Source organism: Ochotona princeps, unplaced genomic scaffold, assembly GCF_030435755.1.
Source record: "Ochotona princeps isolate mOchPri1 unplaced genomic scaffold, mOchPri1.hap1 HAP1_SCAFFOLD_138, whole genome shotgun sequence".
Lineage (NCBI taxonomy): Eukaryota > Metazoa > Chordata > Mammalia > Lagomorpha > Ochotonidae > Ochotona > Ochotona princeps.
The window spans coordinates 199,890-216,064 of NW_026699349.1; the positions used below are offsets into that span (position 1 = coordinate 199,890).

General features: G+C 56.8%; 1 protein-coding gene across 5 annotated transcripts in view; it reads right to left on the bottom strand.

Moving 5' to 3' along the window:
* Positions 1 to 16,175, bottom strand: part of EHMT1 (euchromatic histone lysine methyltransferase 1) — a 97,994-nt gene that overhangs the window by 18,405 nt on the left and 63,414 nt on the right. For 3 of the 5 annotated variants that reach the window (XM_058659731.1, XM_058659732.1, XM_058659730.1), the window contains 8 exons: positions 14,407 to 14,550; positions 13,392 to 13,618; positions 12,110 to 12,283; positions 11,223 to 11,305; positions 10,274 to 10,380; positions 5,009 to 5,131; positions 1,581 to 1,682; positions 205 to 309 (listed from right to left, as the gene is read on the bottom strand). In XM_058659731.1, coding sequence (XP_058515714.1) covers positions 205 to 309; positions 1,581 to 1,682; positions 5,009 to 5,131; positions 10,274 to 10,380; positions 11,223 to 11,305; positions 12,110 to 12,283; positions 13,392 to 13,618; positions 14,407 to 14,550 — 1,065 coding nt within the window. The remainder of the gene's footprint in view (positions 1 to 204; positions 310 to 1,580; positions 1,683 to 5,008; positions 5,132 to 10,273; positions 10,381 to 11,222; positions 11,306 to 12,109; positions 12,284 to 13,391; positions 13,619 to 14,406; positions 14,551 to 16,175) is intronic. The other 2 variants (XM_058659734.1, XM_058659733.1) reach the window with 1 other exon arrangement.

A 16,175-nucleotide genomic window follows, 5' to 3' on the forward strand; every position in this document is an offset into this window, starting at 1 on the left:
CCATCAATAATCCACTTTCCTTTCTCCTTCATGGCAGCTACCCCATACAGAGCCATCTGCACCTGCAGCAGCATGCCAGGCTACGGGCCACTGGCATATCCTGGGTCACCAGGAGGGAAGAGGAGCAGCCAGCACCCGCCCAGACACACCCTCCACTCCAGAGAAAGCCATGGGGCATGGATAGCAGGGACCAGGCCAACTCACGTTGTCCCGGATGTTGATATCGGAGCCCTTGGCCAGCAGCAGTTTCACGAGGTCCACATGCTTATACTCAGTGGCCCAGATCATGGGTGTCCAGCCCCCGTCATCCTGAAGGCAGACAAGGACACACAGACCCAAACCCGTCACAGCAGGCCAGGAGCACGGGCTGTCTCCAGGCCTGCCACAGGCAGCAGAGCAGGCATGTGGGACCCCAGACAGCTGTGCACAGCCCTCTGGCCAGCTCCACATGGTGGAGAATGCCCACAACCTGCTTTCTGACAGCACAGAAAGGGGGTTCCTGCCCACCCCAATGCTTTCCGCGCTCCTCTGGGCAAGAGCAGAGCCAGGGGCTGTGGAAAAACAGCATCAGGGACAAGGAGTGGCTACAGACACGTCTAGCCCTGCCTGGCCATGGTTCTTCCACATGCTCCGGGCAGGGCAACATGGAGAGCCCCGCGGGGCCCACGGGACCCGAGGCCAGATGTGGTCCGAGAAGTTGACCCTCCTTCCATAGCAGTGCATCCAGTGGACCCAGCAGTTTTGTTCACACCAGAAAAACACTTCTCAGGAACTGAAAGTTGTGCTCCAATTCCTCAACACCAGTCACAACCTCCTTGTGTTACAGGTCGACACACCCTGTGTCACAGGGTCTCAGGGCGACAGGGATGACCGCTCAGGGAGTGATGGGATGACACTGGATCTCGAGGCACTTGCTGTTAGCACAGCTGGGCGCAGAGTTGAGGCGCTTCTGGAAAGGAAGCAGCTCAGGGAGAGCACAGGAACTGGGTCTGATCAAGCCAGCAAGAGAGCACCTGGGCTGAGGCAAGCGGGTCTGTGAGGGACCCTCAGCTAGAACACAGACTGTGTGGGCAGGACCCAGGGCAGCACGCTGGCCAGATGCCTGCCAGGACCTACTGTGGGCAAGGCACTGATCAGGCAACACAGGCTGTAGTTGGGGAAAATAGCTCCTCCTGGCACTGTCAGGACAGCAAGGGAGATATAATGTTGGGTAGCAAGCCACACACAGGGCAGCCATGGCCAGCACCATAGGAACCAACAGGGCAGACAAGGAAACAAATGGCCCTGAGGGATGGCGGGGTCAGAATGGGTTGAAGGAAGACATCCACACACAGATCTCAGGAGTGAGGCAGCCCAGGTGTGCGTGAAGGAGGGACATGCTAGGCCAGGTGAAGACCCGGCCTGCCGGGGCCAATAAGGACACAAGGGGATTGCAAATGGAAGAGAACCCGACAGAGTCACAGGGACCCAGGGTCTGTGAGTGGGGAGGACCCTGAAAGGCCTGTAGGGACCCAGCGGACTACAAGTGGGGAAGCAGTGACTGTCCAACAGCTGTCACCAGGCGGAGGGCCGAGCGTTACCTGGCAGTTAACGTCCATCTGTCCGTTGGATAGCAGGTACTGAACCACATCGTAGTGGCCCTTCTTGGCAGCCAAGTGCAGACACGTGGAGCCCTCTGCATCCTGCAACACAAAACCATCTGAGCAGCTAAAGCACGTCCTCAGCCAGGTGGAGGCTGCGGGCACAGGACTGCCAGGGCTGTCCCACCTGCCTCAGGTGCCAAGAGCCTCTGCCTCCCACACAGCAGGGACAGGGATGGCAACCCCATGGCAGCCAGCATTTGTGGGCCAGGCAGGACAAAGGGATGTCGAGGTTCTTGTCTGGGACAGTGTGTGAGCCGCTGGCCATGCAGCACTCAAGCTGACACAGCACACAGAAGATGCAAGCAGAAGAAAGCAGCCCCACGCCACCCTGTCATCTGTGTTTCTGCTCCCTGGGGCTGCTGGGAGCTACTTGCTGCCTTCCCTGGTTTCCCTGAGAACACTAGAGCTCAGGCTCATCAAACGGCCTGCAAACGAACAAGACGTGTGTGTGTGTACGTGTGTGTACATATGCGCATGCATGCATCCATGCGAGTGTGTGTGCATGCTATGACAGCAAGTTAAGCCACCACTTGCCATGGCAGCATCCCATATGGGAAACTGGTCCATGTCCCAACTGTTCCACTTCAAATCCAGCCCCCGGTAAATGCACCTGGGAAAGCAGCGGAGGGTGACCCACGTGCCTGATTCCTGCACCCACATGGGAGACCCAGGTGAAGCTGCAGCCTGGCTGGGCCCTGGCTGTTGTGGCCATCTGGGGAGTGAATCTAGAGGTGGGACATTCCTCTACTTCTGTGTTTCCACCACTCCTGTATGTCTGCCTTTCAAACCAATAAACACCAGGAGGCCAGAGAGGCAGAGTCCTCAGTCCATCTCCACCTGAGACCTCACCCCCAGCAGCCCCACTGCCCCTCAGACAACAGGCCACACCACAGGGGACTGTGGCTCTGGGGTCAGCCTCACCTTCCCATGTCCCGTCACCTGGGCAGGCACAGTGTGTGGACCCAGAAAAGGCTGCAGTCAGGAGAGCAGGCCGAACAGCGGCAGACCATGGGCAGACCACCACAGACCACCACAGACCACGGAGAGACCACCACAGACCACCGGCAGACCACCAGCAGACCACCACAGACCACTGGCAGACAGGCTGCCTTGCCTGGGACCCAGGCAGGAGGGCAGAGACCAGTGGGAGGCCGTGACCATTGAGAGCCCACAGAAACAGGCGGGGGTAGAGGGCAGGGCCACGTCCTGCTAGAAGCCCTTTAGGTACCAGCATGGTCAGCTGTGACCCATGTCCTCCAGAGGAGCAACATCACACACACCCAAGTTTCCTCCAGAGGTAGCTGCCGCCCTGAACCCACTAAACAGCCACCTGACAAGTTCTGACAGTCTCTGGGCACAGCTGTAAATGAGTCATGCCACCCAAGCTGGAACAGACTGCACTTGGCTCCCAGGCACATATCGTCTGCAAGGCAGGGCTGCAGCTGTGGCCAACTGTGCCTGATCAGCCAGAGCTGGCCAGGTCGGGCACCTATCACATGAGCCTGCTCCTCTCTAAATCAGCTGGTTCATATCAATGCCCACTTTCCTTTTAGGAAACTTTCTCTGTGCCGTTCCACTTGGCAGCCTGCCTCTCCAGGAACTCGGGGACACGCTCACCATACAGGATGTCTTGCTCTGCTGAGTGTTCCTCCCATCACTTCTGGCTCTTGTCTCACTCAGCCACTGGCCCTGCCCCACTTGCACCCAGCCGTCCTCCCACCCAGGGGACCCGGTGGCTTGTTGTAAAGCTGCCACTTGGCCATCTTCTCTCAGTCTGCAGGTTTCCTCACTTCCTTACGTAGTGTTTCCCCGGAAAGCTTTGTCCCTTCCACTTGTGGGGCACCTCCTCCCGAGGGAGCCCTGTACCACTTTCTGTGGGGCTGTCTTCCACTGCAGCTGCTGTTTATTTCTTCCACTCTGAAATGTGCACAAACTCTATAACTTTTTATGTTTAATTTACTTTTATTTGAAAGGAAGATTTACAGAGAAGGAGAGACACAGAATCCTCCACCTGCTTGTTCACTTCCCAAATGGCTGCAACAGCCAGAACTGAGCCAATCTGAAGCCAGGAGCCAGGAGCTCCTGTGGTGCAGGGTCCCAAGGACTTTGGCCATCTGCTGCTTTACCAGCCCACAAGCAGGGAGCTGGATGGGAAGTTGAGCAGCGGGAACTTGAACCGGTGTTCCTTTGGGATACCAGACTTGGGACACGACCGCACCAGCCCCCAGCCTCGTCTCACATCCCACGGGACCTGCAGCCTCTCACATATGCTGCTTGCCCGGGGGCTGGGTCTTCTAGCCGAGGCTGTACCACAGGCCCACCGGCTGTCGCTGTCACATGTCCATTCACCCTCACTCTCAGCAGAACATGTCAGGGGACGGGCATCCGTCTGCTGGCAGAGGTTTGTCTCTGATCCTAAGGTCAGCCTGGAGCACAGGGCAGACATGCCATGCTCAGCTTCTCTGACTCTTTCATTGCTCATTTAGGGCCAATTCCTTCAGCACACTTCATCATGCACTATCTCCCTCTCCTCCTCTGCCTGCAGCCGCCACAGCCAACCTGGCCGTCAGTCCCCTATCAGATCACTGCTCAGCCATGTCCCATGGCTTCTCCAAGTCCTTCTTTCTGTAGCTGCCGCTCTAGGATGACCCACCATTCACCAGGCCTCTGCTTTGGCACCAGCCAGCCGGAACCTGGGTAATGTGGGCATCACGAACCCCTCAGCATGAAGTGCTTCTGACCACATTCTACAGTTAGTTGTGGCTCCGGCACCAGTTCAAGTCCAGGCTGCCTGGGAAACCAGCAGGGTTTGAGCCAAGTACTTGGCACCCAGCACGACAGGGGAGACCCAATGGAGCTCCTGGCTTCAGACCAACCCAGCTCTGGCTGCTGAGGCCATCTGAGCAGTGAGCCAGCAGATGGAAGATGTCTCTCCTCTAACTCTGCCTTACAAACACAAATAAAAGGAACTTTTAAAAAATGCTTGGGGTACTGCTCTGATGTACAGCATCCCATATGACACAGGCGCTGTGGTTTTTCAGCTGCTCCAATGCAACCCAAGTTTTTGCTAACACGCCTGAGGAAGCAGCAGAGGATGATCCACAGGTGAGACCCGGGCAAAGCTCCTGGCCACTGTAGCCGCCGGGAGAGTGACCAGCAAACGGAAGCTCTTCTCCCTCCCTCACCCTCTACCTCCTCCCCACCCCTCTCTCTTAACTCTTTCAAGTAAAAAAACATCAAACAACATCTTAAAAAAACAACACCTAAGGAATTCTACACGAACTTAAGGGCAAGACCCTGTGTCTGAAAAGAAAGCCACTCTGCACACCAGTCCTGGGCAAGCAGCCACAGGCCAGCGACAGTACCTTGGGCTCCACGAGTGCCCCCGCCTGGATGAGGTACTTCACTGCGTCCAGGTGGTTGTTCTCTGCGGCCTCCATCAGTGGGGTTCTCTGGTCCTCTGAGCAGGTGTCAATGTTAGCGCCCGCCTAGAAGAGAACAAAAGGTCATGCTGAGTCAGGGTGCCCCATCACTCCTTCGCAGGGTAGAACATCCACAGCTGAAGGGAATGGGCTCTCCCACTGACCACAGCACCTGTACACAAAAAGTCAGCCTGCTCCTCCTGCTCCTCCTGCTCCCATGGGGTCAGCCTGTGCCTCCTGCTCCTCCTGCTACCACAGGGTCAGCCTGCTCCTCCTGCTCCTCCTGCTCCCACGGGGTCAGCCTGTGCCTCCTGCTCCTCCTGCTCCCACGGGGTCAGTCTGTGCCTCCTGCTCCTCCTACTACCACGGGGTCAGCCTGCACTTATGTAACTTGGGTCTTTACTAGCTCTGACTGGATCTATACCCACATGGATTTCTGCATAGATACACCTGACTTCTTTGTGTTTTGGTTTGAACTAAAGGACTTTGTAAAGCACGGTTAAGCTGGAAGATACGAGTGAACCACATACCCTGAGGCTGCTTCCCCGAGGTGAGACCAGACTCACACAGACACCGCCACCAGGATCACTCCAGCAGGTGCCAACAGACCACACATCACACACGATATACTGGGGCAACACTATGAATGTGGCCTGTGCTGCTGCTTGGCAGCCCAGGCACCAGGCTACCAGCCAAGGGACAGGTCAGGTGGCACACACTTGCCTGAGGCTAGGTCTGAATGCTGCCCACTCAGACACTCACTGCTCTCCTTTGCATGTCCTGAAGGTGACACGGGTGACGACTTGCGATCGTCTGCCTTGGTGATACCCTCCCTAACCAACAGCCCCATGTCTGCCTTGGCCTGAGAACAGGCAGCAGCTGGGGCAGCTAGCTCCACAGGCAGCTTCCTTCTTTAGGGTTCTGGCCATCCCAAGCTGGTAAGCCTCAGACAGAAGGGTTGAGGCACCTATATGGCCCTTTTGCCAAGTACCTTGTGGAAGTACCTGCTGGAAATCAACTAAAGGATGGGGCTGGCACAATGGCTAATCCTTCACCTTCAAGTGCCAGGATACCAGCTGCTGCATTTCCCATCTAGCCCCTTGCTTGTGGCCTGGGAAAGCAGCAGAGGAAGGCCCAAAGCCCTGGGATGCTGCACACATGTGCGAGACCTGGAAAAAGTTCCTAGCTCCTGGCTTTGGATCAGCTCAGCTCTAGCCATTGCAGCCACTTGGGGAGTGAACCAACAGATGGAAGATCTTTCTGCATCTCCTTCTCTCCGAGAGTCTATCATTTCAATAAAAATAAATAAAGCTTTAATTTTTTTTAATTTAATTTAAAAGAAGCCAAAGGCATTGTCAGGGAACAACAGGGCAGAGGGGAGCCTGGCAGCAGCTCTTAAAAAAAAAAAAAAAAAAAAACCCTGAGGCCCGGCAGTGTGGCCTAGCGGCTAAAGTCCTCACCTTGAACGCGCCAGGATCCCATATGGGCGCAGGTTCTAATACCGGCAGCTCCACTTCCCATCCAGCTCCCTGCTTGTGACCTGGGAGAGCAGTCGAGGACGGCCCAAAGCTTTGGGACCCTGCACCCATGTTGGGAGACCTGGAAGAGGTTCCTGGTTCCCGGCTTTGGATGGGCACAGCACCGGCCGTTGCACTCACTTGGGGAGTGAATCATCGGACCGAAGATCTTCCTCTCTGTCTCTCCTCCTCTCTGTATATCTGACTTTGTAATAAAAATAAATAAATCTTAAAAAAAAAAAAAAAAAAAAAAAAAAAAACCCTGGGTCCCTGTTGAGTTGTCAGCCAGCTCTCACAGTGTAGCGCCAGCCTTTTCCAAGAGCCATGCAGTAACTCCTACACAGAGGCAGCCCAGTCCCATCCCTGGCCTGGAGACCCCTGGAATGCAGCTAGCTCCCTGGAAGGGCCCACACTGCCCACTTGCTTGCTGTCCTGCCTTGTACATCCGCTCATCCTCCACACCTGTCCAGTTTACAAGCCTCCACACTGGACTGGACTTGGGCCCTTGTCCTGGGTGGCACCCATCTGCACCTTGGTAGGAGGTGCAGTCCTCTGGCTCTCCGTGTCTCCATGTAAAGAGGAAATCAGACAAGGACCCTCCACAGGAATGGGGGGAGTCTGGGAGACCAGCACCCACACCCATGTACATCCACCACACATGTGTTTATCACCACCCTTGGGTTCTGAAAGCTTATCACAAATTCCCCCTTGGACACACTAAAGACCCAAAGGGCAACCTGAGGAATTCCCAGCCCCCTGGGCAGACCCAAACCTGGGGCCCACGCTGAATGCAGACCAACTCAGCTGTGCCAGAGGCCAAGGAGAGGGTGGACAAGCAAATGCCCATCAACCTGGTCAGCAGCTTGGAGGCCAGGCAGGAACCAGCGGCAACCACAGCCTCAACCTGGGACTCAAAGGATTATGAGAGCATACTGCTCAGTGGCAGATAAGCAGCAGGCAGCCCCTCAAAACTGAAACAGAAGCCAGGAAATGGCTCTACGCCCTGAGAGTGCCAGGACCTGACCTCCAGGCGGGCCGCACCAAGCAAACCTCCCTTCCCTCTGACAGTGCCAGGACCTGACCCCCAGGCGGGCCGCACCAAGCAAACCTCCCTTCCCTCTGAGACCAACACAGACAGTCTCAGAACCTGCTAGGAGTCCAAAGATCGAGGTCTTTTGCTGCCTTCATAGCTCCCAATAAGCAAGCTGAACAGAAGACTAGAGGACTGATGGGCAGCACTGCTGACTGCTGCCCCTTTCTGCCCCGGCCAAGTTAGGGTCTGCCTGGCATGCACAGTGCAAGCAGGATGGTCATGAGAAACGGGGAGTCCTGAGCCCAATTCGCTCCTGGGAGGGCACTCCCAGGACAGGCCCAGGTCCTTGTAGTTGCTAGCTAGAAGGCTGATGGAGGGCCAGCTGGCTGGCCCCCACAGGAGACCCTGGTTACCTGAAGACAGGCGGGGAGCAGGCCCCTACCGTGCTGACCTCTCCAGGAGCAAGGCATGTCAGAAGCATGGCAAGCTACCAGGGCCTTCCAGAGCTGACTCTGGAGGGGGCACCCAAGAGCTGGTCTCAAGTGACTGTGGCCCAAGTGTCCCATCCACACTTGGGAAGAGCCCTGTCACTAGGCTGGTGGAGCCAGCAACAAAACCCTAGGCTCCTCCACGGGGCCCTGAGCTTCCTCAGGGGCACCTAGGTGGGACGGGCTAGCTTCAGACTGGACTCTTGCCTTGGGCATGACCTGTGCAACAGCTGATCTGACACATCCTAAAGGGGTGAACAGGCCAGACCTTCCCCACTTAGCAGCCCAGTCAGATGAGCACTGGGTCATGTGTGATGTCACTGCGTCCCAGACTGCAGCTGGGCCATGCGTGATGTCACTGAGCCCCTGACAAGGACTAATGGAAGATCTGCTGAGCTGTACTGGGATGACCTGTTACAGGGAGAGGACAGGAGCCAGTGCTGCGGCACAGTGGGTTAGCCATGGCCTTCAAAGCTGACAGCCAGTTCAGCAGCACCTGGAAAAGCACTTGGGCCCCTGCCAGCCCAGTGGGGACCTAGATGGAATTCCAGGCTCCCTTCAGGTTAGCTGAGCTCCAATCGCTATAGCCATCTGGGGAGGGACCAGCGATGGAAGACCTCTTTCTGCCTCTCCCTCCTCTGTAAATCTACCTTTCAGATAAATAAAATGAGAGGACCATTCAAATGCCTGCAGTATGTTTGCCTGAGCAGATAGATGGAATGTCCTGAGAAAGCCACCTGCATCAGCCATGTCAGTCCTGTGTTTGCTGACCAGAGAAGCAGCCAGACTTTACACCAAATGGCTAATGCTATGGAAGCAACAGGGTAGCAGTGAGGGATGCTGGCTACCAGCACGTGCCACTCTCAGAACTGAGCACAAGCCCCAGAACTGAGTCCACAACAGAAAAGCAGTGCAGCAGGAGGATGGTGTATGCTCTGTGACGGGCAGGATTCACCTTCTCAGATGAGCAAAGACTCACACTGCAGACCATCCATACTCAAGGCAGAGGGACAGCCTGGCAAGGGCTTGGGCACTGGGGGTCTCCCAGATTTCCAGCCTGCACCCATGTCAGGAGTGCCTTCTTGGCAGCCTGCATGCTAAGGAAGAGGCCCCGGCACTGACAACAAAGAAGCCAGGTAAGAAGGGTGGATGCTATAGGCTAAGCAAGCTGGTGTGTACACCATGGAGGACACAAGCGGACACCAGGCCAATGCAGGCACAGTGTAGGCAACCCTGACAGTGAGAATCTCAGTGCCCCAAGGGAGCTGTTCCTCTACAAGCAAGACTTGGGCCCCCAGGCAGAGGGTTTCAAGGACAAATACAGGCACCCTACATGCAGCAGCTTCACTTCCAATCCCTCTAATGCTTCAGGGAAGAGTGGAAGATGGCCTAAGTCCTTGGGACCCTGCACCCACGTGGGAGACCCAGAGGAAGCTCTAGGCTTCTGGCTCTGAAAGTCCGTGTCACAGGCTAGAGTCTCAGTGAGCCCAGACTGTCACACACAGGCTAGGACGGACTCAGTATTCAGTGCAGGTGGTAGGCTGGAGTTGGAAGGCAGCCAGGCCAGGGGGACCACTCCGGAGTTGGGCCCACAGCACCCACAGGTCTGACAAACACAGACTACAAATACCCCAAAGATGAGAGGAGGTTAGCAGGAAGCAGAGATTACCCAGTGGCTAACACACTGAACATATCACCCAGGATACAATTCCAAGAGACAGTGTACGCGCACTGCCCACCCAAGAATGGCTGGTGAGGCCTGGTTGCTGCACTTCTGACCCAGCTCCCTGCTGGCCCACACCGGGAGCTTCCTGCCCTTCCTGTGGGAGTCCCACACTGAGGCCTAGTTCTGGCTCTTGTGGCCAACTGCAGAGTAAAGCAGCAGAGATGAGACTCCTCTCCAAATAAAATACGAAGAAATAAAAGAAGGAATTCACATAATCAGATAATCACGGTGCACTCTAAATGTTGACTTAGACTAGGAGACCTCATCACAGTCAAGCTGGGGAGCAGGGTGTGTCCTGGGGCTGGGCCCTCTGCTGCCGCAGTAGGAGGTCAGTCAACGCTGGAATCTTGGACATAGCCACAGCAAGCGTGGGCAGGCCTGACGCCCAGAGCCACACACCTGCTCTCTTCCACAGAGATGAGAATAAAGGAAGCCAGGCCGCACCTGAACCAGCATGTGGCAGATGTCCACGTGGCCAGCCTCCGCCGCAGCGTGCAGTGGGGACCGCTTACTCTGGTGCTCCATTTTGAAGTTGGGATCAATTCCATCAACTGTGAACGAATACGATGTTACAAATTATTGCCGCTACAGCCAGGACACCACTTGGCAAATGCCCCCATGGACAAGTAAGTGGCAGGTCTGGCAGCAGGCCAGGGTCGACCGCACTCCATTGATGGGTGGGTCCTGCCCTGCTGCCAGTCCCCACACACTGCCTTCATGGGGAGCTCTGTGAGAAATGACCCTCCACCTCCCTTCAGTGTCTGTGCTTTGGGCCCTCAAGGCAACAGCAGGGGAGAACTGGCCCACAGGCAGTCACATCCCATGGGGCAGGGCCCCTAGGATGTCTGACAAAGAGCACCTGGCCTGTGTGGACACAATTCTAGCTGTGCCTGGGCCACAAGGAAGCCACACACAGTGGTGTGGTGCCTTGCTGGTCAGAGTTCCCCCAACCTTCCTTGAGAGCAAATTATTTTGCTTCCTTCAGGATTTGCTGTCAAGCAAAGAACCTCTGGCCTTAACCCCCTGGCTCAGGAAGATCTAGCCTGGCTGGGAACCCAGAGAGCAGGCAGCCCAGGGAAGGCTCCAGGGTTAGCACGGGAATAACAAGCCAAGCTTCGGCGCACTACTGAGCTCTGCCTACATCCCAGCTGTTCCCAGCCCCATCTGACTTCTCTGGCATCCTTGTTTCTCCTCCACTGAACTCCTCTTCACACATTAAACAACTCCTGGAGAATACTTCCTTTGCCATGAGCCACTAAAAGAGTCTAGCATCAGGCAGTGTGCCGGGGGCAGCCGGGTCCCCAGCCAGTGTGCCAGGGCTGCACAGTGAGCTGGGGGCACCGACCACGGGCTCTGTGAGCTCCTGCAGAGGCACCTGAGGGCCCACACTCACCCAGCATGAGCAGCACCTTCTGCAGTTCCCCTTGCCTGGCAGAGAAGTACAGCTGCTTTGGGTGGAAGCGCAGCTTCTTGGGTCTGCGGAAAAGCACAGCACAGGCTCGAACCCAGTCCACAGGTCTCACGAGAAAGCAGCCGGCGCTAACAGGCCAGACCTGTCTGGGTGAGATGCAACACCCAGCCAGAGCTGGCATCTCCCTCACCTACTGCCGAGCTGCTGCGCCATGGGCTATGGGAAGCACCGGGGTGCCATCACCCTCATCCAAGGAGAAGGTCCAATGAGGTCCTGAGGGCTGCCAAGGAACGCCCAGCATGGCAGCACAAGGCCCAGGCCTGAGGACAATCACCTCTCCAGGCAGCAAAGTGGGATCAGGCATGCTCATGTGTCAGTCAAGAGCTAGGCTGACAGTTGAGGGACAGGGAGGACACAACCAGGACAGGGCCGGCCTGGTCAGGGCCACCTCCCAACAGTCCACAGGGCGAGGCTCAGACAGACAGACAGGATGGAGGCAGTGTGGGAAGCCTCTGCTGGGCAAGCCCTGAGTTTTCTTGCCCCGCCGGGAGCCCCTGGCTCATGCAGGAGAGCAATGTGGCCCAGGGACAGGAGGACCCAGGAACCAATGGGCCACAAGAAGAGTGGCTACATTTACAAGCTGGAGGGTTCCTGGCCGAATCCCTGCACTGCCCAGCCAGGGAACACGACCAAAGGGAGAGGAGTGCACTGGCAGAAGGCCCTCCCTCACAGGGGCGCTTCAAAGTGATCTCATCTGCTCTCAGCACAACGTGGTGTCCTGATGATCCGCACGGCCCCCAGACAAGGCTCTGCTCAGTGGGCAGCAGCCCATGGCCCCCAGGCAACCCTGGAACTTAGGCCACACTTACTTTTCCGAGTCCAGGGCAATCAACGCACTCTCCAAGGTTTCCTTTCCAGGTCCCTGGCAAAACCCTAAGCTGGGCCTGGTGAGCCCAGTAGGTCCTGTGGGATCGAAGCCTTCAACCGTCTGGGCGGCTGCATTGTGCGGCTTGTCATCCTCGGAGAGCAACGACCCTATAGCACTGTGGGGAAGAGGAAGGCAGCAACTTGCCAAAAGCACATGGCTACCCACCCAGAGTACACATGTCCATGTGCATGCACGCTTGCGCACACACACACACAGTCCACCACAGCGAGCTCACACACTGTACCAGTGAGCTCACACACACTGTTCCACAATGAGCTCACACACACTGTACCAGTGAGCTCACACACAATCCACCACAGCGAGCTCACACACACTGTTCCACAATGAGCTCACACACAATCCACCACAGTGCGCTCACACACAATCCACCACAGTGCGCTCACACACAATCCACCACAGTGCGCTCACACACAATCTACCACAGCGAGCTCACACACAGTCCACCACAGTGAGCTCACACACACTACCCACAGCAGATACTTGCAGTCTATCACTGTTTTATGTTCATAATCCATGCAGCCTCCTCTTCACTCCAGACCACATGCTCAGGTGTGTGCTAGCAAGCCTGGCTCGCAGGTTCATGGCACCCCCACATGGGACACTCCATAAGACTGGACTCATAGGAGGAGGCCCAGATACCCAGGAAGCAGCCAATGGCACCAGATTTGAGTGTGTTTTAAGCAACTTTCAATGAGATTTTCTTCAAATCAGCATGGTTACCAAGTTCTTTACCCTTTATTTGTGGATCTTACCTGCCCTCTGTCCTCTCTTTATTTTCCAGTAGGATGCCACAGGCGGGGACAGGCGGGTGGAACTCCTGACATCTGGTGGTGCTTTATCTTGATCTGCCAACTCTCGTGAGCCCTCAGGGCTCCCCAACTCCTTCTAGCACATTCCTTCAGGAATACCACTAGGTGTCTCTAGTTGGAGCCAGGAATATGGGGAGAGCTGGCATTTTCGTTCCAGCTGTGTCCAGGTGCTGAGGGGACTATGCTACACTGGCCACAACAGCCACGAGACTCGGCTCAACCAAACTGACAGAGGTGCATGGACACCAGCCTCCAGTAGCTTTGTGTTTCCTAGCTGTCAGACTCTCACCATGGCCCTGAGCTGGTACAGGAATTACTGCACCCCATGATCAGACGCTCACTCAGGAAACCTGGCTGCAGCACTCCTTCCAGCCAACACCCACAGGCCCATACCTGCCCGTGGTGGTGTCCGCTCGGCCTTCTGCAGCTGAGCTCTTCTCCTGCCCAGGGGCCAGAGTCACTGTGGAGGTTGTGTCGGCCTTGGCTATTGTCACCTCTTTGGCCTTGGAGGTGTCCTCCCCACAGTGAGGACAGTAGCTGGCATTGTTGACACGAGAGGCACAGTCTTTGTGGAAACGATGGGAAATGCTGCTCTCAGGCTGACACTCCATGAAGTTGCCCTACAATGTAGGAAGAGGAAAGTCCAGTCAGACTAAGCAATGGGCCAAATCTGGGAGTGAGGCCAGGCAGGACAGGTTGCAGGGGCCCAGGCCTGGCTGCCCAGCACCATGTAGGAAGGAGAAGCCAGGCTTGGCAAAGCAGCCCACGCAGGTCCAACCTTGACCCAGAGGCCAGTGGCATGCCTTGTCCCGTCCTGTCCCCAAGTTCCCCAGCCATTCTGACCAAGCAAGAGGCTGCACACAAGACAGGAGCCCATCTTCCGAGGGCTAATGAGACAGGAAGTCGGGAGGAGGATGTCGGAGATGGCCAGGTGTGGGAGGGGCTAGCAGGAGGGAGAGAGTTCCTGCAGAGAGCTGCAGTACATCATGGAGGAGGAGACGCAGAGAGAAGGTTCAAGTGGACACTCTGGGTGCGGAGCCACAGTGGGTTGCAGGGCACCTGAAGCTGCAGGCAAGGGGCTCGTGCACATGTGTATACTCCACAGGGGAGGAACCCATCCTCAGGGTCCCAGAAGCAACTGCAGCTCTCTCCACTGACAGGAGGTTCCACATCGTGTAAAGGGGCAGACGGCGCCCAGGCTCCCCAGCCGCCTCACCTCCGGAGGCCCCAGGCTCCCAGGCAGGAGGGAGGGAATGGGACACGGGAATCTGTCTATGCTGAGAAGCCAACAGCTAGCAAAGGGGTCACAAGGCACCAGGGCGGTCTGACATGGACCACAGCTGGTGGATGTCGCACAGGGCAGGTGCCGTGCAGGGGACACAAGAGGCCCCGGGTATGCCGGACTCACCGCCGTGCAGAAGTAGCCGCAGCCAGGACAGCACTGGTGCTTCACCATGCGGCCCCGATGGTCTTCACACAGCACCAAGAGCGGCGCCCTGTTGGACGGGCGCATCAGCTCGTACTTGACCACGCTGTTCGTGCAGCGTCCCAGCTGCAGGCAGACACACAAGCGGTCAGTGACAGCCCTGCGCCGGCCCCACATGTGAGCATTAGCCCACTACGGCACGTGTGGAGCACCTGCTGGTCCTGGTGCAGGGACCCACCATCCACACAGCCTGCAGAAAATAGCAGATCTGTGACCACATTCAGCGTGACTGGGAGGGTCTGGGCTGGGGAGCAAACAAAAGGCATGTGCCCATGCCAGGAAGGCCAGGCCAGCTCAAGCCAGCCCCAGGAACAGCACCATGGGCCTCAGCAGCCAGAGTAGCCGTGCCCACAGCAGGACAAAGGCTAAGGAGTCTAGGGTGTGCCCAGGGATCCAGGCCTGAGGGTCCTAAAGGACCAGGATGCACAGGGGCTATGCTGGCTGCTCGTCTGCAAGGCTAGGCCACAAATGACTCTCCAATAGTCAGTCCAATGGCTCCACAGAGAACAGAGTGACAGGGGCTACAAATGCCCCAAAACAAGCGAGAAAGTGCCAAGGCTTCCTGGGGACACGTCACACACACAGCCTCTGGGGTCCAGAAGCCCCAGGCTTCCAGGTGAACAGCTGGGACACGGCTGGGACACAATTTGCTAACGGATGACAAACTACTCGGAGAACCTGACATGGGACCGAGGATGCACCCCAGACACAATGGAGGCGCAGTCATAGCCAGCATTTCCCCAGAGTCACCCGTCAGCCAGGGGACTCATGGACACCACAGGCACTGGCTGTTAGGCTCACCTAGGAGCGTTTTCAAAGACCCTGCCGGCACCTCCGTGAGCTCAGCCCAGGCAGACAAAACATTCAGAGTGACGGCCTTGGCTCGGGGTCAAGAGCTGATCTGAAACATTCAAGGGCAAGTATACATTCTTTATGCAGAACGCTGCCCTGTGGGATGGGAACAGGGGCCAATCAGGACAAGTGGGTTCTTCAGCTACAGTAGGAAGATCCCCAGGCACAGAGGCAGAGGTAAGAACGGCGAGCTGGAAAGGAGGTCGCAGAGAGGTGTGACAATCCCCCCTGGGCTTGGGAAGGACCCATACTGCAACGCCTAGGAAGGAGGCACAGGCGAGACCACCCTCCACATGTCCACGCTCAGAGGAGTCTCCTGTGCACACAGGAAGTCTAGGGCCTCATGATCCTCAGAAACAGCGGCAAGGCATGGCAGTGGTCACGGTGGGGGACCCCGGCACCCCATGTCCCACTGCCTGCACAGGCGTTCCAGCTCTGCTTCCAGTTGGACTCCAGCTGCCTGCTTACGCAGGCCAACTTCCTAAGCCCAAGTGGAGAATCCCACAGCCAGCTTGAAGCAGATGCTGAAGGAAGAAGCAGCACGGTATGCGGGCCGGTGCACACTGGGCTCCTATTCCATCCCCAAGGAAATCAAATGACCTGGGATGGGGCCATGAATATCCACCACAACAGGACCAAGACTTACACCTGCCAGGTGAGTGATGCCCATGACCTCACCATCGCTCCACAACAAGTGCTAGGAGGGTCGGAGGTGTCACCCAGGCAGTGATTACACCACCACCTGTGATGCTGGCACCCCACACGGGTACAGGTCTGAGTCCAGGCTGCTCTACCTCCATTCACCTCTGCTAATGTGTCTAGGAGAGCAGTGCTGGGGC